The sequence below is a fragment of the Akebia trifoliata genome, chromosome 7 (assembly GCF_017979445.1).
Source record: "Akebia trifoliata isolate Shusen 1 chromosome 7, ASM1797944v1, whole genome shotgun sequence".
NCBI lineage: Eukaryota > Viridiplantae > Streptophyta > Magnoliopsida > Ranunculales > Lardizabalaceae > Akebia > Akebia trifoliata.
Genome location: NC_141381.1, coordinates 24,820,236 through 24,844,294, shown reverse-complemented (window position 1 = coordinate 24,844,294; position 24,059 = coordinate 24,820,236). Strand labels below are relative to the sequence as shown.

Here is a 24,059-nt window from a genome sequence, read left to right as displayed (position 1 = left end):
AAATTTAGGTTTGAAATATGGTTAAATTAATTTAAAAAATTAGGGTTTGGCTTGTTTAGACTTGATGTAAATAATTGGACAAGTAGGGATGATTTTGGGGGTGGTTTAGACTAGGTTTTTGGGACGGCTGTATGATTTGGGTATGTTCAATTAGGTGTAGGGACTTTAAGGAATATTGGTTGAAACTGATTTAGTGTTTACAAATAGAAAAATTGAAGAAACCAATAGAAGAAGAAGAAGAAGATGTGTACCTGTAAAGAAGAAAAAAATGGAGATGCATGTATCTTGTTCACCAAGTTGAATTCCCCGACATTCAAGCACAGAAACCAGAAAGATCTATAAATTTGATTGAAAAGCCCATCGAAAATAAAATACAAATGTCTTTAAATACTAAGACAAAATCCTAAAGAGCAAAATTCTTAAGTTACCTTTAACTTAAAGACTCTAATTTTCATAACTTTATCTCTCCTAGATTTTTAACCCTTATAAACTTAATAAAAAGACATACGAAATAAAGTTACTGAAGTACCCTGAACATCTATACTAAGAACATGGGCTAATATTAGGGGTGCAACTTGGTTCGGTTAAAAATGGGAACCGAACCAAACCGTGAGCTTTGGGTTGGTTGGGTTGACTATCGGTTTGGTTCCAGGTTAAAAAAATGAAGAACCGACAGATTCAATTCGGTTCTTGGTTCAGGCATGGTAAAAAACCGAATGAAACCGAGAATTGAACATACAAATCATATTATAAATATAATATCATATATTTGTAATTTATATTACTTTATTATAATTATAATACATTAATATCTCTACTTTACTATCTGACAAGACGTTACTTTAATATTAATATAATATATTAACATCTCTTCTTTACTCTCTCACATAACATTACTTAGATAGAAATATAATATATTCTCTCATTTACTCTCTCACATCTGTCTCGTCTCTCTCCCTCCTCTCTACTCTCTCATTCTCTCTTGTCTCTGTGCATGCAAGGTTGCAAGTGCAAGCTCCCGTGGCTGCCCCTCAACTCCGGCGAGTTCATCAATTCCAACACATTCTTCAAGTCATCTCTCTCTCTCTCTCTCTCTATATATATATATATATATATATATATATAATATATATATATATATATATATATATATTTATCAAGTGTCCTTATTTTTCTTGTGAAACCCTTTCTCAATGGATCTCTTTCTTTGATTTCCTTCGTAAGATGAAACCCATTTTGATTCTCTTGTGAAACCCTTTCAAGAAGAGGTTTTGTGACGTCCAAGAACATGATCTGATCTTTTATTGAAAATATTTGTTTCAACATTCAAGAAGGTTTTTGGCAACCCATATAACTGAACCGAATTAAGATCTGGTTGGGTTGGTTCAGTTCTATTGCAATTTGGTTTGGTTCTTGTTCCACATTATGGAAATGAACTAGATCAGTTCGGTTCTGATTTGACTCCAAACCGAATCAAAATTAATCAAGTTGCATCCCTTGCTAATATAACAAGAACATAAATATAAACCCAGAAATAAAAATAAGTCCAAAAGAAAAGCCCAAAACATAAAATTAATAGTTCCTAAGCATTCTAAAATTATGGCCATGTGTTGGTCATTCTAATTCATCCAGCAAGTCCTCCTTCATCCAAACGTAGGCCACATGCACTCTCCAATGTGGAGTTTTCAAAAGATTTTGCACATGTGGTCTTCAAGTCTTTCTGTAGCTATTGTTTCTTCCTCCTATGGTAGTATTTAGAGGGTGATAATCTGATTTCCCATCACATAGTGGGCATATCCACCCAAAAAGCAGAAAATAAAGCCTAATCTGGATGAGACTATATTCTTCTGCGTCCCTATCTATTGTTACACCAAGTAAATTTATTCCCATTGAGTCCTATGTCCAACAAACCCAGCGACTGAATAGTGTCCCGAAATTCCGCTATTGAAGATATAGATTGGTGGAACCTTTTTTTCCCTTACTTTTGGGGAAAGCACCACACAAAAATCACCTACTGTCAACAATGTCTTGAGGATTTGCATGTAAAGGAAATGCTTCCAATAGAATTCTCCTATTAGTAGTTGAAGTTTACATGGACCAAATCCACAATATTCACTTTTGCATTGAGAAGTAATTTACTCAAGTTGAAATTTGAAAGAGGAATTGTTTTTTGGGTATCCAAATTGAAGAAAAAACAGACCTGAGTTCCTTGGCTTGGAAATGTAAAGAAATGAGTTGCATCGAGTAATTTAAGCATTCTACAACAACCATAACTAGTTTTGACATAGGTTCTATGAACAATATTTAGCAGGATGTTCTTTCTTCAGATTTTTTATTCTTTTTTGCAAGGAAGCGGCCACCAATGAAATGAAAATTCTTGATCTTGTTGTCGAGGGTGGGCTCAAATACGAAAAACGATAACAACAACATTTAGGGTCGGCTAAACGAATCCTACCACTCTATCCTGAGCCAATCTTCTGTTAGGGTGGACCTAAGCCTTTTGACTTCACGTACAGAGATTGAAGCCGCCTCAGTTGGCTCAATGAGATTGAGATCATAGGAGCTATTGCTGTTCCTACTAAAATTGTAGGTTGAACCTTTGTCATGGGAAGCTTATTCACATCGTGCACTTGAGATTGGTGCACTTTATTCAAGGCATCTACATGTGGTTCGGTTATTTGAACTTTCAACACAGCCACAAATGTCCAAGATTCCTGATCTGCGATGGGGTTCTGAAGCAACCACCTATTTTAAATGAAAGTGTTGCTGATTTTTTAATTTCAAAATTTGAAACTGGATGAGTTTTTGTTGTGCAAGGAACAAGCTCCGCAATTGACTTCAGTGATGCAATTTATGCAGTTCTGATCAATGTTTTCAAATTATGAGGCCAATGACAATGAGCTAGGTCGTCTAGCACCTTGGGGCATATGATCTGAGGCATAAGATGTAAGCTTCACACATGGCATTTTTAATAAATAACATAATATTGAAAAATAGAAAAGTAGGATAGCCACCACATAATTGAAAATTTCAGGTTTCAAAGCCACAAGCAAATTCCAAGTTTTGTTTATGCTTCAACTTCAACAAAAATGCAACATGTTATATTTGAATAATTGAAAATTCTTCAGAAATTGACTTCAATATTTATTTCAAAATGCAACTAAATATTATTTTATTCAATAACTTCATTTGCATAATATTAAATACTACAGAAAAGTTGACTCATGAATCAAATCAATTCAACAAGGTTCTTTGCTTATATTGCTATTTGTTATTTCTGCCCTATTATTATGTTGCATGTTGGCACAAACAAAGAAATAGCAAAAACAAAGAAAGAATAATAAGAAGAGAGGAAGAAATATGTGATTTAAAAAAAACAGGGAAAAGACAAAATTTGATGTGAGGCGTATGCCTCTGCTGACCTGTGCCTCAGTCACGCCTCACACCACATTGTATGCCTTTTGAGTATACTCTTCAACTGTTTTAACATTTCATCCTTACACCTAAGGGCGTTTTAATAAGCATCATCCCAAGTTCTTCAAACTTCTTGGGATGTTTATTGAGACTGAATATCTACAATTGAACTGCCTGTCAAGCTATTAAATCAATTTGGTCCACATGGTCCTCTCCTCTCACATGTTTTTTTTATAAACATGATTGGTTTGCAAACATGTTTCTTATTCTTTGTTTATCATCCTTTTCAAAATAAAGCATGTCAAACCGATGTTCTACCTTGGTGCTTATAAATATAATTATGTTGGTACATAGATTGCAAAGTCATCTTTACGAATACGTATTCTCTCATTGTGCTTGGCCATCATAAGAGGCTAACATTGCAGCAATTTGGTGTTGTTTCTATGTTAGGAGTATGCATCATATAAAGTCCTATATTTGTACTCCACAATTAACTGCTTGTGGATTATGTTTTTTCCCTATTTATTCTTCATATCATTCTTTTGATGTTGAAGAGATTATTTTTTTGATGGGTAAACTGGACTTGAACCCACCCACGACCTCAAAGTTGCTTTGCAATGTGTCAAACCAACTGAGCTATGAGTCTGAGCCCTTGATCTTGAAGAGTGTATAAGATATTTTATGGGTCTTATTTGTGAATACTATGGACAGCCGAGTTAAATCTTTATTGTCTGAAAATGGACTTGAGTAGCTTAGTATTTCTTTCTACTGGCAATTATAGTGATTGCCCATTTTAAATTATCTCTACCTCTCCCTTTCTCACGTGTAAGCTGGACTTGAACTCATGAGTCATGACCTCAAAGTTGAAATTGCAATATGTCAACCAACTGAGCTATGAGTCTAAGCTCTCCCCACCCCCTTTTTTTTTTTCCATTCTCTTACTTAATGATTATTATTTTTACCTGAATCTGTCTTGCTACTTCAGTTTTCTGATTTATAGTTACAAAGGGCACTAACGATAGGCCTTCTCCATATGTATCAGTGGCGGTGGATCTACAACGGTTGCTCCTGTACATGACGGTTATGTTCTTCAAAAGGTAATCCCACATGCACATACAAAAAACAATAAAGTAAAATAAAAAAAGATTCAGAAGAAAAATAAAGGAAAGACCTATACAATGTGAGTGGGTTGTAGGTGGTTCATTTACATTCACTTAATGCATACATTTTGAAGGTTGCTTTAATGCTCTTCATAACTTCATTTTTAACAAATGTGAGCATTCCAACCTCAATTGTCAGTAAGAAGGAAGGACCACTTAGCTAAGTGGTAAGACCTTGGGAGGATGTTCTCAAGGTCTTAGGTTCAAACCCCTGAACCCCTTATACTAAAAAACAAAAAATAGCTTGCTTAGCAAAAAAAAAAAAAAACACCTCAGTTGTCAATAAGGTATTAAACTTTTGTTCTAGAGTCAATTTTGGCCAGTCTGTAAATGTAAATATTTTGATTAGTGTGGAATAATATTTTTTTAATGGAAATAATGAATATATTAAGGGTATGCCTTGGTGTGGGGTTCAGGCACTAGGAACCAATTTTCCGTCTTGAATCATGTTTTGTGACCATGCAAAGTTCGACGTTCAGACAACATTGTGGCCCATTTCCCATCCTCAACACCATCATTTTGTTTTCTTTCGTTTTTAAAAGTACATGTTTCAACATACTCTTGGGTTGGTGGAAATCAATTTGGGATTTTTAGTGATTCGGGCTCCTAACTTTCGCAAGTTAAGGCTTCAGGCCCCAACTCTTTTAAATTGGCCTTTACCTTACACTTTATAACAAGTTTGAAATACCCCTCAACCTTGTCAGTTTTGTCTTGGGAGTTGTTGCCTAGACTGAAATCTAGTACATAGTAGATGGTATTGGCAATTTTACACAAAAATTCTCATTGAAGCTTATTTCGTCAGTTTTACACTTATCTTCTTTTTTTATGAAACTTTGGTTGTTGGTATTTTACTCCCTCCTTCATTTTACACCTTTAAGCTATTGGTGTATTGGTTGTCCCTTCATTTTTTACATGATTAGCAGCAACGAAGCTCCATTATTAAGTAAAGAGGCTCCATTTTTATGTAACGAAGCTTCTGGTATTAGCTCTAACCTCCATACTGTACATCTATTTGTCCCATCTTCCTCAAGTAAAAAAATGTAAAAAATAAAATAAAAATAAATAAGGTTACAGTACACATGACACCTCAGCATGGCATGGCGATATACACATGACATTACGCAACGGTACGAAGTTAATACACTTCATTATAAAGGTGCTTTCCCATTTTTCAATTACATCTTTTTCTTTGAAATCTTCTTCGTATCTGTGTTTTCAATTTTCTTCTGAAATCTTCTTCTTCTCTATCTAAAATCTTTTTTAACTATTCCGGTTGAAGCTTCAGCGAAAATGGCCGTGGGGTGAGACAAATAAATTATATTATGAAAAAGTGTAATAATTACACCTACAAAGGAAGTTATTTCACATCTGAAAAGATTTGTGACAACTCAGCATGGCACGACGATATACACATGATGCCTTTATAAAGTTTGAGATCATTTGATAATGTGTTGTATTGCAAATAAATTATGCTACGGTATATAGGTAATACACTTCGTTACAAATGTGCTTTCCCATTGTTCAATTACTTCTTCTCTGTTTGAAATCTTCTTCTTCGTATCTATGTTTTCAATCTTCTTCTAAAACATCTTCGTCTGAAATGTTCTTCATTTTCAACTATTCTGATGAAAGCTTTAGCGAAAATGGCAGAGAGGTGAGAGAAATGTATTCAAAGGACAACAGTAATGGGCATGAAAATATACTTTTTACTGATGTGGCAACTTTTGAGGGTAAACTCCCAATTCAAAAGAGATGAGGCCTGAACTCCTAACTTGTGAAAATTAAGAGCCCGAATCACTAAAAACCCCAATCAATTTTAGTTTCTTGTTTTGGATGCAATAAGGTTTGAATACCTTAACAAGCAATAAGTTTGTTTGTGGGACAATAAATACATTGTTCAAGTTATTATTCATGTTGTCAACCTGTCACATGTTCTCTAAATCATGGCTCAGTGCAGATAAGCTGGTGCATTAATTTTTCTGAAATTTAGTTGTATGTAATGATAGGCAGTGGCAACATCTTCCATTGGAGGCGAATTCCTTACTGAATGCATGATGAAAAGCTTGGAAAGCAAAGGCATCACGGTTAGTTTAATTGGATTTCCATGATGTTAGCTGATTTGTGCATGCTGAACAACTAGTTTTACTTTTAAATCTTTTTCTGATTGGCAGATTAAACCAAGATATTCCTTCAAGAGAAAGGAAATGCGGCCAGGAGAATTTCAGGTATGTTCATAAATTATAACATGTAATTTCTTGGCAAACCCACACCCACACAATGAGACAACTTTAGGAGTTGGTATGACTTCGTTCAAATGACAGTTCCAAAGAGAATTCCTATCTTTTTCTTTTTAAGTTTCAATAATAAAATTTGTAGTCACTATTTCTTCGCTTAGTATATCCATGCATTTTATGTGGATGGCTAAAATAGGACATATCTATACTCGTACTAGAATTCAATGAATTTTGATAACTCTTTTCTCAAAGTTAGAAGCCTTGTTGATTTCGTTTTAGGAGACAATATACACAATGACCTTTGTTGAGTTTCATGGAATTCTAGCAAAAGATCTTGGTTCTCTGATTCAAGGAGGTAGGGCATAAAATGGGTCAGATTTTATCCGAAATCCGAATTTAGCGGGTTTGGGTCGTGGAAGTAGATCCGAATAAAAAAGGGTTGAATATGGTTTGATGTCCCGTGATTCGGGTTGGATATGGATCTATTCATATATCCGCCTAGTTCCGAATTATATATTGCTTTGAAAATTTTATTTTTAGGTTTTTCAAAATATCCTTTTCTACTACTTTAATATAACATCAATTCTTATAAAATTAAATGATTATAATGGTCAAATAGAATGGTATAGTAATTAACAAACAAGTATAGAAGAAAAAATGTTTAACTATTCGGATTTATTCGACCCTGGTCTGGATTAAGTGAAATCAAAATGATTCGGATCTGTTTTATCTAGTAGGATCCGAATCGGATTCGGATACCGATTAGGATCTAGATAAATAAAGTTGGATCTGAATATGTATGTACTAAAATATAAGCCGTACCCTACAAGGAGGTGATGGGCTGTTTGGAGGCCTTGAATGGGCTTTTATGAAAGGAATATGTATGAAATGGTGTTAGTGGGTGAGAGTGTCTCCATAAATTTGTATTTGAACTTGTAGACCTCATTTTTCCTACCAATTTGAATCTTTTCATAAATGCTAACATGGATACTCGGTGGCTGCGTTCAAGATTTGCAGATGAAACATGACCCTAATTAAAAAACACTGTCAAATTAACATTTTGAATACATTTGATTTTTGTATATAAAAATTCCATCTCCATTCATCAGATTTAAATGTTATAATATACTGACCTAAGAAAATAAAAAAAATAATTTTTTGGTTTGACCGAGTCAAGCAGAGTGACTGAGTCAACCCGTGTTGACCGAGTCAATCCATTTTTGACTCAGGTCAAGGAGGCGTAAGATATGAGTGAAATTAGATTTTTCTCCAAAATATCTAGATTTTTTTACTTCTATATCATTAGAGGTAAAATTTGATGTATGTTATACATAAAATTTTTTGGGTATCAAAGTTAAACCTTTAATGATTTTAAAACTTATAAAAAGACAGCCTTTCATGTTCATCGTCATCAGAAAATGTGAGACCAAATCCTTCACATTCAACAAAAATAAAAAAATAAAAAAAGAAACTTGCAACTTGGATTTAAGAATATTAGAGAGTTTGTTGAGAGTTGAGATTAGAGATGATGGTGACCAACTCTTCAAGATCTACAAGAGAAAGTCGTTAATTTCGAAGAATTGAAGGGCTAGGCCCTTACATTTCTTTATAATAGTTTAGACTTTTCTTCATGATCTTTTAAATTGAAGTAGTGAATTGATTGATTAAAATATACATATGTATTTTGCTGATTTTTTTTAATGTCTTAGAATTAGAAGTTGCTGATTTTTTTCCATATGTATTACATATGTACTTTTAACTTTTTATTTATTAAAGGTTGCTATTTTTGTATATGTTTTTACCTATATTTTAATATTTCAAAAGGCATATATAGAATTTATTAAAGCTTATTGTTTTTCTATACTCCACGCATTTTTCTACATTCTTTTTACGTGTTTCATACATATTTTGTACACACTAAAAAGAAAATTCATCAACTATACAAGTTGTTTTTACATGCAACTTACATATTTTGTACATACTTTATGTGTTCTAGTAGCTCTAAGTAGGGGTGCAACTTGGTTCGGTTTGGAGCAAAATTAGAACTGAACCGACCAAGGTCGGTTCCATTAGATGGGAACCAGAACCGAACAGATTTGGTCTAGACCCGAACCCACCCTAACTGACCTTAATTCGGTTTGGTTTGGTTCAGTTCCATGGGTTGCAAAAAAAAGTTTTTCTTACACAAATTTATCAATAAAATCATGTAAACACATGAATTATGAAAAATTAAAAACCCAAAAAGAAGATTATGAGATCACATAAAAATTAGATTAATTAAAAAAAAAAAATTGGGTTTCTAAAAATTATCGAAAAAATTAAATTTTCTCCAAAACTACAAAACCCATCCCAAAACAAAATGGGTTTTCATGAGGTAACCTGCAGCTGCATGCCGAGAGAGAGAGAGAGAGAAGGAAGACCCTCCGGCCACTGGAGTTGAGAGGTAACTTGCAGCCGCACACCGAGAGAGAGAGAGACCCCAACCGCCAGAGTTGAGAGGCAGTGTGCAACCGTACCTCACCTGCAAGAGATGATAGAGAGAGAGAGAGTAGAGGAGGGAAAGATGAAAGAAGGAAAAATAGTTTAGGGTTTTTAAAAGAAAAAAAAAACATTTTATTTAAAAATAATTGTTGGTTCGGTTTTTGGTTTGGTTTGATTTTTATCAAGTCTGAACCGAGAACCAAACTGAATCCATCGGTTTTTCATTTTTTAAACCCGAACCGAACCGTTACTTAGTCTAAACCGAACCAAACCAATCCAAAATACATGGTTTGGTTCCGTTCTCGGTTTGAACCAAATTAACTTGCATCCCTAGCTCTAAGTACGTGTATAGAGTGTGTTTTCATTTGTTTATAAACTTGCTGTTTTTTTTTTTTTATATTTGACATATATTCTAATATTTCTAATATATATATATATATATAGGGGGGCGTTCAATGGCCAACTTTTTAGCAAACTTTTTGGCAAAACATTTTTCAAAACATGGGTTAGAGGTTTTGGAATGAGCTGATTTTTGGTGAGGATGATCTCTATGGTGAGGAGATCATCATCACCAAAAATCAGCCCATTCCAAAACTTCTAACCCATTCAAAAACAGTTTACAAAAAATGGACGGTCCACGATTTTTCAACTGGTAAACAAGGGTTAGAAGTTTTGGAATGGGCTGATTTTTGGTGAGGATGATCTACTCACCGTAGAGATCATCCTCACCAAAAATCAGCTCATTCCAAAACCTCTAACCCATGTTTTGAAAAATGTTTTGCCAAAAAGTTTGCTAAAAAGTTTGCCCTTGAACACTACCCATATATATATATATATATATATATATATATAGAATTTTATTTACAAATTAAAGTTTGCTGTATTTTTATATATTTTACATTTATTTAATATTTCAAATGCACATATAGAATTTTATTTACAAATTAAAGCTTGTTGTATTTTTCCATGTTTTAGATGTATTTTAATATTTCGAAGTCATGCATAGAATTTATTTTCAAATAAAGTTTGCTTTTTTTTTAAGGCTTTGCATATGTTAAAATGAGTGGACAGAAATGTTCTCTGTTGCCGACAAAACTCTATTTTTGGTCCTTTTCTTCAAAATAATTTTGATAAAAATGATTTTTGGTATTTAAAATTATCGAAAACTTTACTATTATTTATTTCAAAGAGTGTACAAGATTTGATCAAAACAAAGAATCAAAGTGGTTTGAAGTTTAAAACTTTGAGGGGTCGCATTGTAGGTGCGATGTCTTTAATTTTAGAAAATGAGAGTGAATATTGTGTGTGTGTGGTGGCAAGTGGATATCCGGGGTTAACATTTACTTCATGTTATCGCAAGGCAGTGTGTACTGTTATTTATTTTTGCCTGAAGGGATAGTTGCATGGTAGGAAATCAAATATCCATTCTTGTATGTTATGTTTCCATTTCATTTTAAAAAAGAAACAAAATGAAGTTTATATATATATGTATGTATGTATGTATGTATGTATTATTTTAGTAATCTATTAAAGAGATTGTGAAAGCCTATAAAAATAACGTATAGTGTCATTTCCGAAATAATACGTTATTATAGGATAACAATTGTGTTGTATGAGTTCTTATGTAGTATGAGATGCATAAGAACACGTCTCAACAGGAATCCAAAAATTTGCTTTCTATTTTTAATAGAGAATAAGATGTAAAAAATAGTTGTATAAATGATAGAGTTTCATTGAAGATCACATGTACTTCAAAATGACATAGACAGAGTTGGCTAGTTAATGATCATTAATAGTCTAGAGTAGTTGAACGAATTTGACTCACGTTATGGAGGTATGTTTCACTATTGCCCTTGTCAAACGATCAATCTGAGCCGGATAAACAACTGACCGCTAGTGGTTTGCACTGTTGACCACAAAATCAGGAACTAACGGTGGGGTTCCACACACACTGGTGAAGTATTAGAATAATCATATTTTGACTGAGATGTTCACATCGGCCGTGACCCTCCAACTCTCTGTTGTGGTACTCTATAATTGGATGTGATATTATGACTTGTTGTTTTTCAGATATTTAAATGTGTTTCAATTATTTACTTAGTTTTACGATATAAGTGTTCAAATGTTTTCAATTATATTCTGATTATCAAGTTGCATGATTTACAAATTCCTAGAATGATTAAACTGCATAAAGGATGCTATTATTTGAAATTATGAGAATCTCCTATTGGGTAACTTTCTTGTTACTCACCCTTACGAAACACCAATTTTAGGTATATCTGTTTTAGATGATCTTTCCGAGGAAACTCAATTCCAAGGCCAAATAGATGATGAGTCCATAAACTTCCACGAGTGAAGTATAAGTGTGATTATTGAGTCTAAAAAGTAGAGTTAGGTGTAAGTTTCGTTGTTGTCTTTGTATATATGGACACGGTATGTGTCGCTACTCTTTTCTTATATGTATGCATTTAGTTCAGTGAATGTTCTTGAGACACTGGAACATGGGGTTGTTATACTAACTCTGATAAATCAAATATTACAATATATGTGTTTGTTTAGTGTTACTTCCTCTATTATATTGTTAAAATTGTCCAAATTGTGTCTATATATTAATTATAATGATACGGGTTAAATATCATGCCTCTAAATTCAACTTGGGAATCATGGGGATTTAGGTTGAATTTTTGAGGCGTGACAATAGTCGCTATGTCTTATCATACATTTATCTCGTAAAATGTCGCGAACTTGTTCGATCTTTACAATCTTTCAACCTTACACTATACTTCCTCTAAATATCAATTCTTCTTTCAAAAAAGAAAGGGAGAAGGAAAAAAATACAATCACCCTTGAAATGACCTCAATCCGATTTTAAGTCATCCACATTTCTTGTTTGCAGTTCGTATTTTGTTAGAAACAACTTTTGATAATAATTATATATATATATGGGGAGCATTCAAGGGACATATGTAAAAACAATCATTTTTCAAAATGTGGGTTAGAAGTTTTGGATTGAACTGATTTTTTGTGAGGAGATCATCTCTATGATGAGAAGATCACCCTCACAAAAAACCAGCCCAATCTGAACCTTCTAACCCCATCAAAAGTGATTTAGAATGTGGACTGCCGATTTTTTATCAATAATTTGTAAATCACTTTTGATGGATTTAGAAGTTTCAGATTAGGCTGATGTTTTGTGAGGATGATCTTCTCATCATAAGATCATCCTCACAAAAAATTAGCTCAATCCGAAACTTCTGACCCATATTTTGAAAAATGATTGTTTTTACATGTGTTTTTACTTATGTCCCATGAACTGGCCCCTATATATATATATATATATATAAATTCAAATTTCAATAGAGGAAAACATGAGAGGAGGTCAAGATGACCATCCCAATACAAGTTAGGAAAAAAAAAACATAAAAAAAAAATAGAAGGGAAAACAAAGAAAGATAAATAGGTAAAGGGAAAACCAACCCCCAAGGAGCACTCAAGCAACCAAAATTAAAACACTACAAGTCGCTAATATTACAGACCCAATCCCATTTAATAAAAAAATCTGAAAACATTCCCTTAAATTCTTTAGAAACTTTGCATCAAAAGAAGAAGAAACCCAATAGAAATGATTCTCTCTTAAATTGATTGCTCATGTCCTTCAAAGATACAGAGATTCCTCTCCTTTTAGACACCCCAACAGATATCATCAAGAGTTATATCCCATACTACCCTTTTTGACATGAAGACGGAAAAAAAACCAAGACGATGCTAACCGCCAAAGAGTGAAGAAACAATACTAGTAAAACACAGGGAAATGGAGAAAAAATGAGACCGAATTCTTTAAAATTGCAAACAATGGAGATGTTGATTGATTCCTCATCGACCTTGGAAAGGGAATAAAAATTGGTTGAAATAGATACTAAGAATGAGATTATCCATCGTGAAAAGTTTATTTACAATAGCCCAAAAATGAAAAAAAGATCTTATACGACACCTTTGGAATAGCTTTGATTGGTGATAAAGGGAAAGTAAATTGGCATTGTATGTGCATGCATAGCCAAGACCAATACAACACCATTGAGGAGTGTTTTGGTGCAAGTTGAGGTTTCTAGAAGAGCAAGAGAGATTGCAGTGGTAAGGAAAGGTATGAAGGTGCTTGCCATGACAAAAGATTGCTGTAGAAGAGTTGAATGGCAAAATGGGATTCATGTTGCTGACAATCCCAAGTTGTTTGGATATCATGTAGCTGATGATTATTCCTACTCATGAAGATTGTACTCAATAATAATGTACAATTTTTTCTAGTACCTAATAAGATCATACTAGGGATCTATTTTTACCTTTTTTCCCAATTATTTCCAACACTCATCGTCGCAATTTGGGTTTAAAATCACCAAATGTAAATAAATTTGAACTGATGGAATATTTGAAGAAAATGAGTTATAGCTTTGCATGAATGCATCAAGTAAAACCCTATAAATTCGATTATTGAAGTTTTTCTCTGGAAATTAGCTTTGTTAATCCAATTTCTATCTTCACTAATTGTTAGCAGGATGCCATATACTTCCATTTTTTTTTTTTTTTTTTAACTTGTTGCAAGTTTGCATTTTGGACACAACTTCGAGGCATATTTTTTCTTGGAATGCTCTCTCATTTCTTTCTTTTTTCTTCTTTTGTACTTTCTTGGGATTATAATTCTTTATATGCATGTAGTCTCTCTCTCTCTCTCTCTCTCTCTATCTATATATATATATATGTGTGTGTGTGTGTGTGTGTGTGCGTGCACGCACGCACGTGTGATGCTATTTACTTGTTCTTCCTATTCCTTATTGATTATTCACATTGTGTTATTTCCCTATGTTTTTTTTTTCCCTCATTTTATTCCTTTGAATATCGTAGACAGTAGATCTTGATTTTCCAAATACAACAGAAAGTTACAAGCTCTATTCTCAGGTTTGATCATTGAACAAAATAGTCCTCTTTTATGAACTGTGATGAAATGCTCTTTGTGCTCTGCTAACTTCTATTCTCTTATGACAGAGGGTAGTTGCTGGTGATATCAAGGAATGTGTGTGTCGTGCCCCAGATACTCCATTCGATGGTTTGTGTTCCTCGCATATTAAATATTGTTACTTTCTCTTGAATGCATTGACCTCATTCACAACACCTCCTCTCCTTACTGTTTGTTCTGAACCTGGATAGCTTTTTTTGTTGATGAGTTTTCTTTTTCGACATATATAGTCATGGTTGTCAAGTGGGTGTGTAGTAACTCTAGGAAAAATAATATTACTTATGTATATTTGAAGGGATTTATGGTAATAAGTGAAGCTATATGAAAGTTGATTGAGATGGTTTAGGCATGTATAAAAAAATTCAATAACTACTTCTATTAGAGGGAAACATAGGTGCAACTTTAGAGCTCTGAAAGGGCAAGAAGAAGGCCTAAAATGATTTGGATGAAGGTAGTAAAAAAAGAAATGGAGATTCTTGCCTCGATTGAAGTTATGGCTCAAGATATTGAATACCGAAATTGGATTCATTTTCCCGATCCCAATATTTGAGCAAACCTAGTGGTGAATCTGTTGATCATCTTTTAATCCATTGTAACATAGCATGGATTTTACCCATTGGATTTCACCCCAACAAATGAGCTTCTGTTATTTTACTGTTGGAAATCATCGGCCTTTGCTCATGGTTGCATAGTCACAAAAACTCCATTTTTTTATTGAAAAAATCTTGTTTAAAATGTATTTTGAAACCCCAGCGATTAACACAATAAACAAACTCACCTGTTTCAAAAAATAAATAAAATGTATTCTTATGTTTAAACATGTTTTTTTTAAGGTTTAAAAAAATCTTTTTTTTATATAAAAATAATACAACCCCCATTTTTGTAGGTCTATGATTTATTTCTATAGCCTTAAGGTGGTTTGGGATTTGATTCATAAATGTTGTTTAATATGGGATTTGATGATAATATCTTGATGTTATAATTTTTTTAATTTTTTAAATAGTGTCTTATTTTGCTAAAGATTCATTGATGGTTAAACTTTTTTAGCATCATAGAATGTATGATTACGTGTGGAAACATGTTATCATGCATCGATATTCAATAATGTTTTTTTCCCTAAAAAATATATTGTAAACTTAGAATAAATGTCTAATGTATTATATATACTATATTTTTTTAATAATTTCAATTTTTTTATTTTATAATTTTATAATTTATTGTTTTTTTCTTTTTTTTTTCTTTTTCTGTTTTGTTCTCATTTCTTTCCCGTTTTTCTAAAGTTTTCCCTTGCCGTTTTGACCCTTATTCTGACTTGGTGACTATGCATGAAGGTAATACCTTTGGTTGTATCTTGGGTCTTTGGAAAGACTGAAAAAAGTGAGTTTTTTTAAGAAGAGAGTTTGGTACAGGAGATTATCATGAACATCAAAGTGCTTGATTTCCTTTTGTCAAAGCTCTTCGAGGAATTTTGGAGATTATTTTATGAGGTCTCTGTTTATGGTGGGGTAGTTTACTACTTGATGGAAGATAGACCCTCGACCTTTATGAGGTGCTAGCTTAGTAAATTATGACTTGTGAAGCCATAAATAATTGGCTACGTTGTTAATATTTCTTGGGTCTGGTTGTATTGGCTGTGGGAAGTCCCATCCTAGGTGCAGCTTCCGCTTTGGTATCTCGCTTCTACTCCCAGTCCCCTTTCCATTCCTTTTACCTAAAGTAGAACAATTTATTTATAACGCTTACTTCGAAGCTGTTGCACCCAAGGCTCACACTCTCAGTCCCACTTCATGCAAATACAATTTCTCAAAATGTTGAAATTTTCTAAGGTGCCAACTTGGTCAGTTGGTAAAGGGTGAGTGGTACACCACAGAGTAACAACAACAACTCCTTATCCCGATCTGTCTAAAGCCAATTCTTTTGTTATTGAAAGTATGTTCATTTATGTTTTCACCATCTCCATTTTTTGGTCTTTCTCTCGCTCTTTTAGGACCTTCAGGACCTTCAACTTGAGTATTTCTCCTAACTGGGGTTGTGATCCCACAGACCTGGGATCTAAACCCTGCCTTCACTTGCTTATTAAAAAAAAAGAAAAAAAAAAGAATTGAGTGTTGGAAGTTTCACCAGCTCAAGGAACCTAGCCAACCCCCACGATTCTTCCTTGTTATTACAGGATCTATCTTGTACATTCCTTCGGCTTTAGCCTCACTTTAATGAAAAGGGTGGCGCCCTTAACAGCCCCTGCTTACTTATAAAATAGAAGAAGAAGATTAGGATAGCCACCTTCTGCCATAAATGGACCCAAATGTTTTCGTTAATGCTTTTGAGTATCTCATTCTTGTTGTGCCATTTCTACAATTTACAATCCCCCACCCTCTTTTTTTTCTTGCTTTAAATGTATTGTGAGCTCCATCAGTTTCCTACTATTTTTTTATAAGTATATTGCAGTAACTATTGTATATGCCTTCTTGGTCTATAGGGTTATTATACAAATCATAAGACGTTGTTAATGTCTCATTGTATAATTTATTCTGATCTTTCTTTTTGTATTTGTTCTAATCTTTCATTTCGTAAAGAAAAAGATCTTTTAATATTATTTTAAATATATTGCTGACCCCGTTAATCTTACTTGTCAAAGAATTTCCAGTCCATACCCATCTCAGATTCTAATGGTTGTACCTGTTTCAGTGCAACACACCTTTTTGAGACAAAATCGTCCATAAAGTACAGCAAAAATAATTTCATCAAGAGCTTTATTAGTTGGTTTTCTTCTCAAATTTCTATTTGCTACAATTTAAATTGAACTTTTATTATATTTCTCTGGAACACATGGGATATGTCTGTATTTTATTACAAAGACCACTCTGATTTTATGAAACTTGTGGTTTACAGAAAGTGCATACGCCAACATTCCAATGACTCCGTATGAGCTTCCAGATGGACAGTAAGCTTCATTCCATTTATATACAAGGAAACTGAGGTGTTGGTCACAAATGCATGCACCTGTTTGGTCAGGTCAAGTATTGACAGATGGATCACTCTTCAACCCCACAGATCCCATTGATTAGCACATCCTTTGAAGTACCTAATCGTCCAAAGTCAACTTAACACGTTATTTCTAGCCATCAAATTAGATCACTGTGTTGACAACCATTTACCCCAAAAGACCGATCTGATGGGGAAGGCACAACTATGAATATAAGAGTGTCACGGGTCAAACTTGGGCACGATACGTGAACACGTGACACCCTCGAGCAGAGGCAGATAACACAACACTCCACACACTTTTCATCAAGGAAATGAACTACTTTCCTGCATATGGTTCTGGTTCATGATGAAAAAAGCTCAGAACCAATGAATGGCTAGAAATAGTCAATCAGACTGAATTTAGTGTGATGGTCCACAAAGGTGTTGGCCTAAAACTGAGGCATTCAGCTAGCAGAAAGAATATGCCATGTGGCAATGCTTGAATGACCATATGTGGGATAGGTATTTGTGGCCAACTTCTTAGGTTTCCTCAGTATATTATGTTGAGTTTGTATGTGGTTATCAGAATAAATTTGAATACAATGATTACAATCTACTCCATTATTTGGTCTTAGATTAAGTATGCATAATATACATTACTTTTCATTTCTTATGGACAGGACTATAGAAATTGGAGCAGATAGATTCAAGATCCCTGATATTCTTTTTAATCCATCCATAGTTCAGGTGGGTGGCTCATAAATTTTGCCATAGCTAGCTTCCGCATGTCTGAAAATGCTTGAAAATTGTTTGGATAGAGTTCGGCATGCATTTGCTTTACCGTTGAAGTTTTCATGCTGAAATTTTGTTTGAGTTGCCTCTTTCTGAATTTTATAATGCCTTTTTTTTTTCCTTTATTTTTTTAAATGCTTTGGATTAAAAAAATATATATATAATTATTAATCGTATTATAATTTAATTATATTTGCTTTGGATTGGTTAAAGGTGAGCTATGGGGACCTCCTTATTTAGGTGGGAGTCTGTTTGCCAGACCTGGATTGAACTGTAGTGAAGATTGTGACCCTTCTTATTCTTTCTCCTTTTCTCCTTTAGGTTGTCTTTTTTTTTCCCCCCCTTTATTAGAAGGGCTGCTCAACCTATTGCCTTCTCTTTTCGTCTTCTGATTGATCTAATCTTGTCAAGAAAAAAATGGTTCTTGGCCTTGGTACCTGAAAACTGAATGAAAAGCTTTACAATTTCAAATGTTTACTGTCTAGTATCTTCATTTGTGAAATGACAGAGGAAATCAAATGGAAAAGCTGATTTCTGCTAAAATAATTACAGTAATTAGCCAGAACAACAGACACTCATTTAGCTTCTGTGTGTGTGCTATTAAATTATGATCATAATGAGAAAGTAGGATTAATGTAATCACTTACTAAGGACCCTGTTTGACTGAGATGCCCATAAGTTTGTTCTTCTATCTTTTAATTTTTACTGTAAGATTTTCTAGGATAATGTGCAAGGCGAAAGGTTCTCCCCTATCATATTTTGTTGGTAGAATTTTGACACATCGTGATGGAAGACTTATTTTTAAAAGAGGAAAGAAGTAATTGGAAGTTTGTTATTTTTGGTGATCTTGTTGGTAGCTACTCCAACGGCTAATTGATGGCATTTTACTTTTCCTTTTTGTTATGGGGAATCCCCCCTTCCCTTATTTTTAAGTTTATTTTATAATACAATATGATTCCATTAATGCATGAGAAAATCATCCTATTTAATGAAATTTCTCAACTTTTTGTATATGATTTGATATGTTAGATGGTCCATATAGTTTCATTGGTACATGAAGTTTTACTTACCCAATTAAAGTGGTTGTTAACGGATATTCTTGTTGTGGATCTGAATCATTAGACCATTCCTGGTATGGAGAGTTTTGCTGATTCTTCTCCTTCAATCCGTGGTCTTCCACAAATGGTAATCTTTTTTCTTTCAGTTATGCTTGCCTGGCTTACTTCATCTTGTATTCATTTTATTTTATTTTTATTGTCCATGCTTTGACCTATTTTGTTATTTTCCTGTATGCTCAGGTTCTTGAGAGCATAAATAAGTGTGATGTGGATATTCGAAGAGAGCTGTTCAGCAGTATATTGGTAATTTGATTGCAAATTTTATGATTTGTGTATGGCCTCAATTTTTAATAGTTTTGGCCAATGGACTAGAATTCTTTGATGCAGCGAATGATTTGTCATAAAAATCTTGGACACCTTGGAATGCAACTGTATTAAATTCTAGGGGGCAAAACTATTGAACATGGTTAACATTTTTAATTTAAATCTATCTATTAGATATTTCTAATTTCTGACTTTAGCACCTTTGTATTTTGTCTCATTCATGTGGAAGGGAAGATTGACTTATCAGGAATGTTGCAGTGTTAGAAAGTTTTTTCTTAAAAAGGAACTCAAAACCTTATCAGAAATTTTCTATTACAACCTTTTTACTGATTGATTTCTTACTTGTACCCATTGAACAATGGCATGGCACTTTTAGGTAGAGTTCCTTTTTAAGAAATACTCGAGTTCTGTCATGTTGAAATACTAGAGTTCGCCTGTGCCTATGGCACGGGCATCCTCTTTGGGGTTTGGGGGTGAAAGAGGATAAGCAATAAATTTGGATGGGTATTATTGTAAAACTAAGGAGTGGGGTCCACTTTGGGGAAGTGTAAAAGACGAACAAAAGTAAAGTTAGAGGGGGTATTATTGAAAAGGGGTAAAAGAGAAAATATAGTAAAATTGGAGGGATATTATTGAAAAGGAGGGGGAGGGGGGGGGGGTGGGGAGAGGGGAAAGATACCATTGTAGCTGAGGAGACATTTATCCCTTACAAGTGGGCTCCACCGTTGTATTTTATTATATAGACATTGACATTGGTCCAACATTCACCCTTTGTTGTAACAACCTTTTATGTAGAATGATTCCTAAGGAGGGCTGACATTTTCCACCCTTGATACACTATGTAGGAAAAAAAACAATCATATATCCCCAATCTTTGAGATAAGTCTATGTTGCTCATGTATCACCTGTAATCGAATAATTTCTCCAAAAAAGGTCTTCTCAGTCATATTTTGTAGGACTATTTAGATCTAATTTTTTCCAATTGTTTTCTGCTTGAAACAGCTTGCTGGTGGTACAGCATCAATGCAACAGTTGAAAGAACGTCTTGAGAAAGACTTGCTGGAGGTAAGAGTTTCTGACAGAAGTCTATACTGTCACGTTTCATTCAAATGTTTGTTGAATCTCATACTTCACACTTGATTCAGCCAATCTGTGTTGGGTTGATTACCCTTACTCAGTATTGATTTGGCCTGACTTGCCTTTGACTCAGTATCGAACTTGTTTCGAGGCTTGACTCATAATTGACATTTTGTTATGCATCTAAATCAGACTTTGTATTGCATGGAATCGGTTTTGATCTTCTGGTTCGACTGATTTGATTCGGGGTCAATATTAAATGCCGGATCACATGGTTTCAATGTGTTCGAGTTGTTTGTCTATGATCTTGTCTATTAGCAGCTAGATCTTTTACTGGCTACATTATATTTGTTTTTGAGTACAGGGAACTGAAGATAAGGAGATCAATTTTTTGACTCTTAAATTTTAAATGATTTTGTTCGTTATTGGTATTAGGAGTCTCCTCAAGCTGCTAGAGTTAAAGTACTTGCTAGTGGGAATGCAATGGAAAGGCGATTCAGGTTTAGTTTTACTCTCTTAAACTGTCATTTGTTTTTCGTAGTTGGAATTATGCATGCATATGTGTGTTTAGGCACGAGTATACTTGATAATGTCGCCTTACTGATGGAATTTTTTTGTGCCAGAATTATTTAATGATTTGTTAGTTGTAAACATTATGGTAGCTTCTTTTATTAACCATCCAAGGGTCAATGAGATTACTTGGGTACTCTAAGTGGCCCGGACACAAAAAAAAAAAAAAACTTATTTTATGCAGTTGTTCGAAGATACGACCTGTAAAATGCCATTGATAGCACTTCTGTAATGGCTTCAGCGTACGACAACAACTCAAGACTTATTCTAACTGAACTTCCCTAAGTAAACAGTAATTGAATTTGTACATGAAGGAAATTTATTTATTTGTTTTTGTTTTTTCAGATCTAAACTTTACCTGACAAGTTTGTAAATAATGGAGCATTTTTATAGTCTGGTTTTAGCTTTTTATTTTTATTTTTTCTTTGGCGGGCCACACGTACCACCACCCTGTACTGTGCAGGCATTTAAACTCTGGTTTTAGATCATAGTTCACATGAAATACCCTAAAAACAAAAATCGAGGGACCTCTAATGTTGTACTTTTTTTTCCCCTGAAAGGTTAGGAATAGGATTTTTCATTCTACTTTATTTTTAGATAATATGTATCATATGTGATCTGTAATTAAAAGACCATCATTTTTAATGTTTTAGTTGGAGTTTACATAATGTAATCCTCAGATGTTTCGTACCAACTATTTCTGGAATAGAGTATAGTTTCCATGGAACATATTGTTGAAAACCAATTGTTTTTTCATATTGTTTCCAAGAATAATTAATAGGAATTATGATCTCTGTCATAATGTGAATGGCTTTGCAGTGTCTGGATAGGAGGGAGTATTCTCGCGTCTCTTGGTTCCTTCCAGCAAATGTGGTTCTCCAAAGCAGAGTGAGTTCATAATTGATGGAATCCTCTACCTTTGCTCTTTCAATCTCAACGTAAAATAACGTTAAGATTTTACCCTCTTCTGTATTTTGAAGGGTTTTCTTAATGAGAATCTGGCCAACAAAGTCACTAACTCTTTGAGACTGGATCGTTTTGAACATATTTCTTTTTTGATTCTACTTTTCATTTAGTTGAGTTTTATTTGGCAGGTACGAAGAGCATGGTACCTCATATATTCAAAGAAAATGCCCGTAATGGCTTTTGTTGCTAAAAATTGTAGAAACAAGTGGATATCTTGTATTTATTAACTTCCCAGGTAATTGAATGTTTAGTCGGTGACCCCTCAAACCTATTAGAACTCATTGGCAGGGGCAGCCGGTCAAACTCTCATTAGGTGCTCTCCAAGGAAATTTATAGGAACTTGTGGATCTCCAATTTGCTGACAGTGTTGGTGAATTGTTATTGTGAATTTTATTTATTTAAAAAAAAAAAAGACTTTATGATTCAGTTGCATACTCTTTTTTTTTTTTTTTGGGATTATGGAACTAAAAAAAAGACTATTTAGTATAATGTTGCTTTGTTATAAAATTCAAAACTGAACATCCCTCGTATGCATGGTAAAAAACGTAGAATTTAAATTCTAAACAAAAATTTCTTCATCTAGATTGTGTGGGCTACACTATTTCTCTCCACGATGCAGCTTAAGCCTTACTAATAGGCAAAATAACAAGTACTAACCCTATAACCATTCACACAGTTTCTCTTTTGTTGGTGTCTTTCTTTGCGAAGTCTTTGACGTCTGTCGTTTCTTTCATGCTCTTCACCATTGCCCTGTTCATGTTTGTTGGGTTTGATGACATAAAATCACCATTCTTTTGTTTCTAAGGGTTAATGGGCTTGATGATATAAAATCACCCTTCTTTTGTTTCTAAGGGTTAATCACCATTCTGTTGTCATTGACTTATGAGAAATAAAAAGGGATTTCTCTAAAAGAGGGTTTTCTCTTTTGTTAGAGAGAGAAAGAATTGAATCTCTGTGTAGGTATTCTTTTTCTCTTGTAAAATCTAGATGTTCAAGGTTCTTGAGAGTGATCTTCACATTGTAGTCATGGGCTTGTGACATGGGAGTGATTAATTTCTTATTTATGTTGTTATTAGAGTTGGGTGTAGAGATTTGGTGGGTTTCACTATACTTGTAATTTCTTCTTTGAGTGGTGGATTTCTACTTGTTGGCTTGTCCATGGATGTAATTCCATTGTGGGTGAATCACGCATATTTTGTGTCGTGGTTGTGTTAATTTTTCTACTTTCTTTACTATTACTTGCATTTGTTTTGTAACACATTCTTGGGGTTTGATTGTTGGAATCGATTACACTAATGTTAGAAGAGATTAATATCAATAATTGATTTCTGTGTGTGGCTTGGGATCTAGCTACAACAATGCTCACAAGTAATGTTTGCACCAAACAATCTAAAGTTACTAGTTACGATTATTGGAGGAGGTCAGCAACGATCCATCCCGAAGTGTTTTTTCTCTAGATGTTGGCCCAGTTTATTAACTCGAGCTACATGTTTGTATCTCAATCCATGGTCCCAGACAAATGCCTTCCACCCTCTTGTTAACACATAGCTTTGGCTTTTTGTCCAGAAGACGAACTTCATTTCCCATGATTTGTTGTCTTTATGAACTTGAGTATCTCATTCTTATTCTAACCTCAAGAGGGGGAAAGTACTAATTTTTAGCAGTTGCAACTCAACATCAACAAATATAATGTATTGCTACTATTTTATTTGACTTGTTGAAAGCAATTTATTCTTATACGTTTTCTACCCGTTGGTTTGCCGGCTTAACATTCTCTATATAATTGTGGACAAATTGGAAAATACATAAGCAATCGATGACTATCGACAACAAATTTCACAATCTACCTTAAGATGCGTAAAACAAGATTATAAATAGATTTTTATTGATTTAATGAACATATGGTACAAATCTCAATACACTAGTGCAACATAATGTTCTCCTCTAATTAACAGTCAAGTACAAAATGATGAGTGTGTGTAGCTTTCTTCTCTTTAGGCTTCACGTTTTA

At 33.8% G+C, this 24,059-nt stretch overlaps 1 protein-coding gene across 1 annotated transcript in view; it reads left to right on the top strand.

The window, feature by feature from the left end:
- ARP4 (actin-related protein 4) overlaps positions 1-22,474 on the top strand; it is a 35,206-nt gene extending 12,732 nt beyond the window's left edge. Inside the window, exons 8-20 of the mRNA XM_086447746.1 lie at positions 4,457-4,511; positions 6,581-6,658; positions 6,746-6,799; positions 14,186-14,239; positions 14,327-14,387; positions 17,187-17,238; positions 17,942-18,008; positions 19,176-19,238; positions 19,352-19,414; positions 20,438-20,500; positions 20,948-21,012; positions 21,902-21,970; positions 22,177-22,474. Coding sequence (XP_086303872.1) covers positions 4,457-4,511; positions 6,581-6,658; positions 6,746-6,799; positions 14,186-14,239; positions 14,327-14,387; positions 17,187-17,238; positions 17,942-18,008; positions 19,176-19,238; positions 19,352-19,414; positions 20,438-20,500; positions 20,948-21,012; positions 21,902-21,970; positions 22,177-22,222 — 790 coding nt within the window. The 3' untranslated portion in view covers positions 22,223-22,474. The remainder of the gene's footprint in view (positions 1-4,456; positions 4,512-6,580; positions 6,659-6,745; positions 6,800-14,185; positions 14,240-14,326; positions 14,388-17,186; positions 17,239-17,941; positions 18,009-19,175; positions 19,239-19,351; positions 19,415-20,437; positions 20,501-20,947; positions 21,013-21,901; positions 21,971-22,176) is intronic.
- The last annotated feature ends 1,585 nt before the right edge of the window (positions 22,475-24,059 follow it).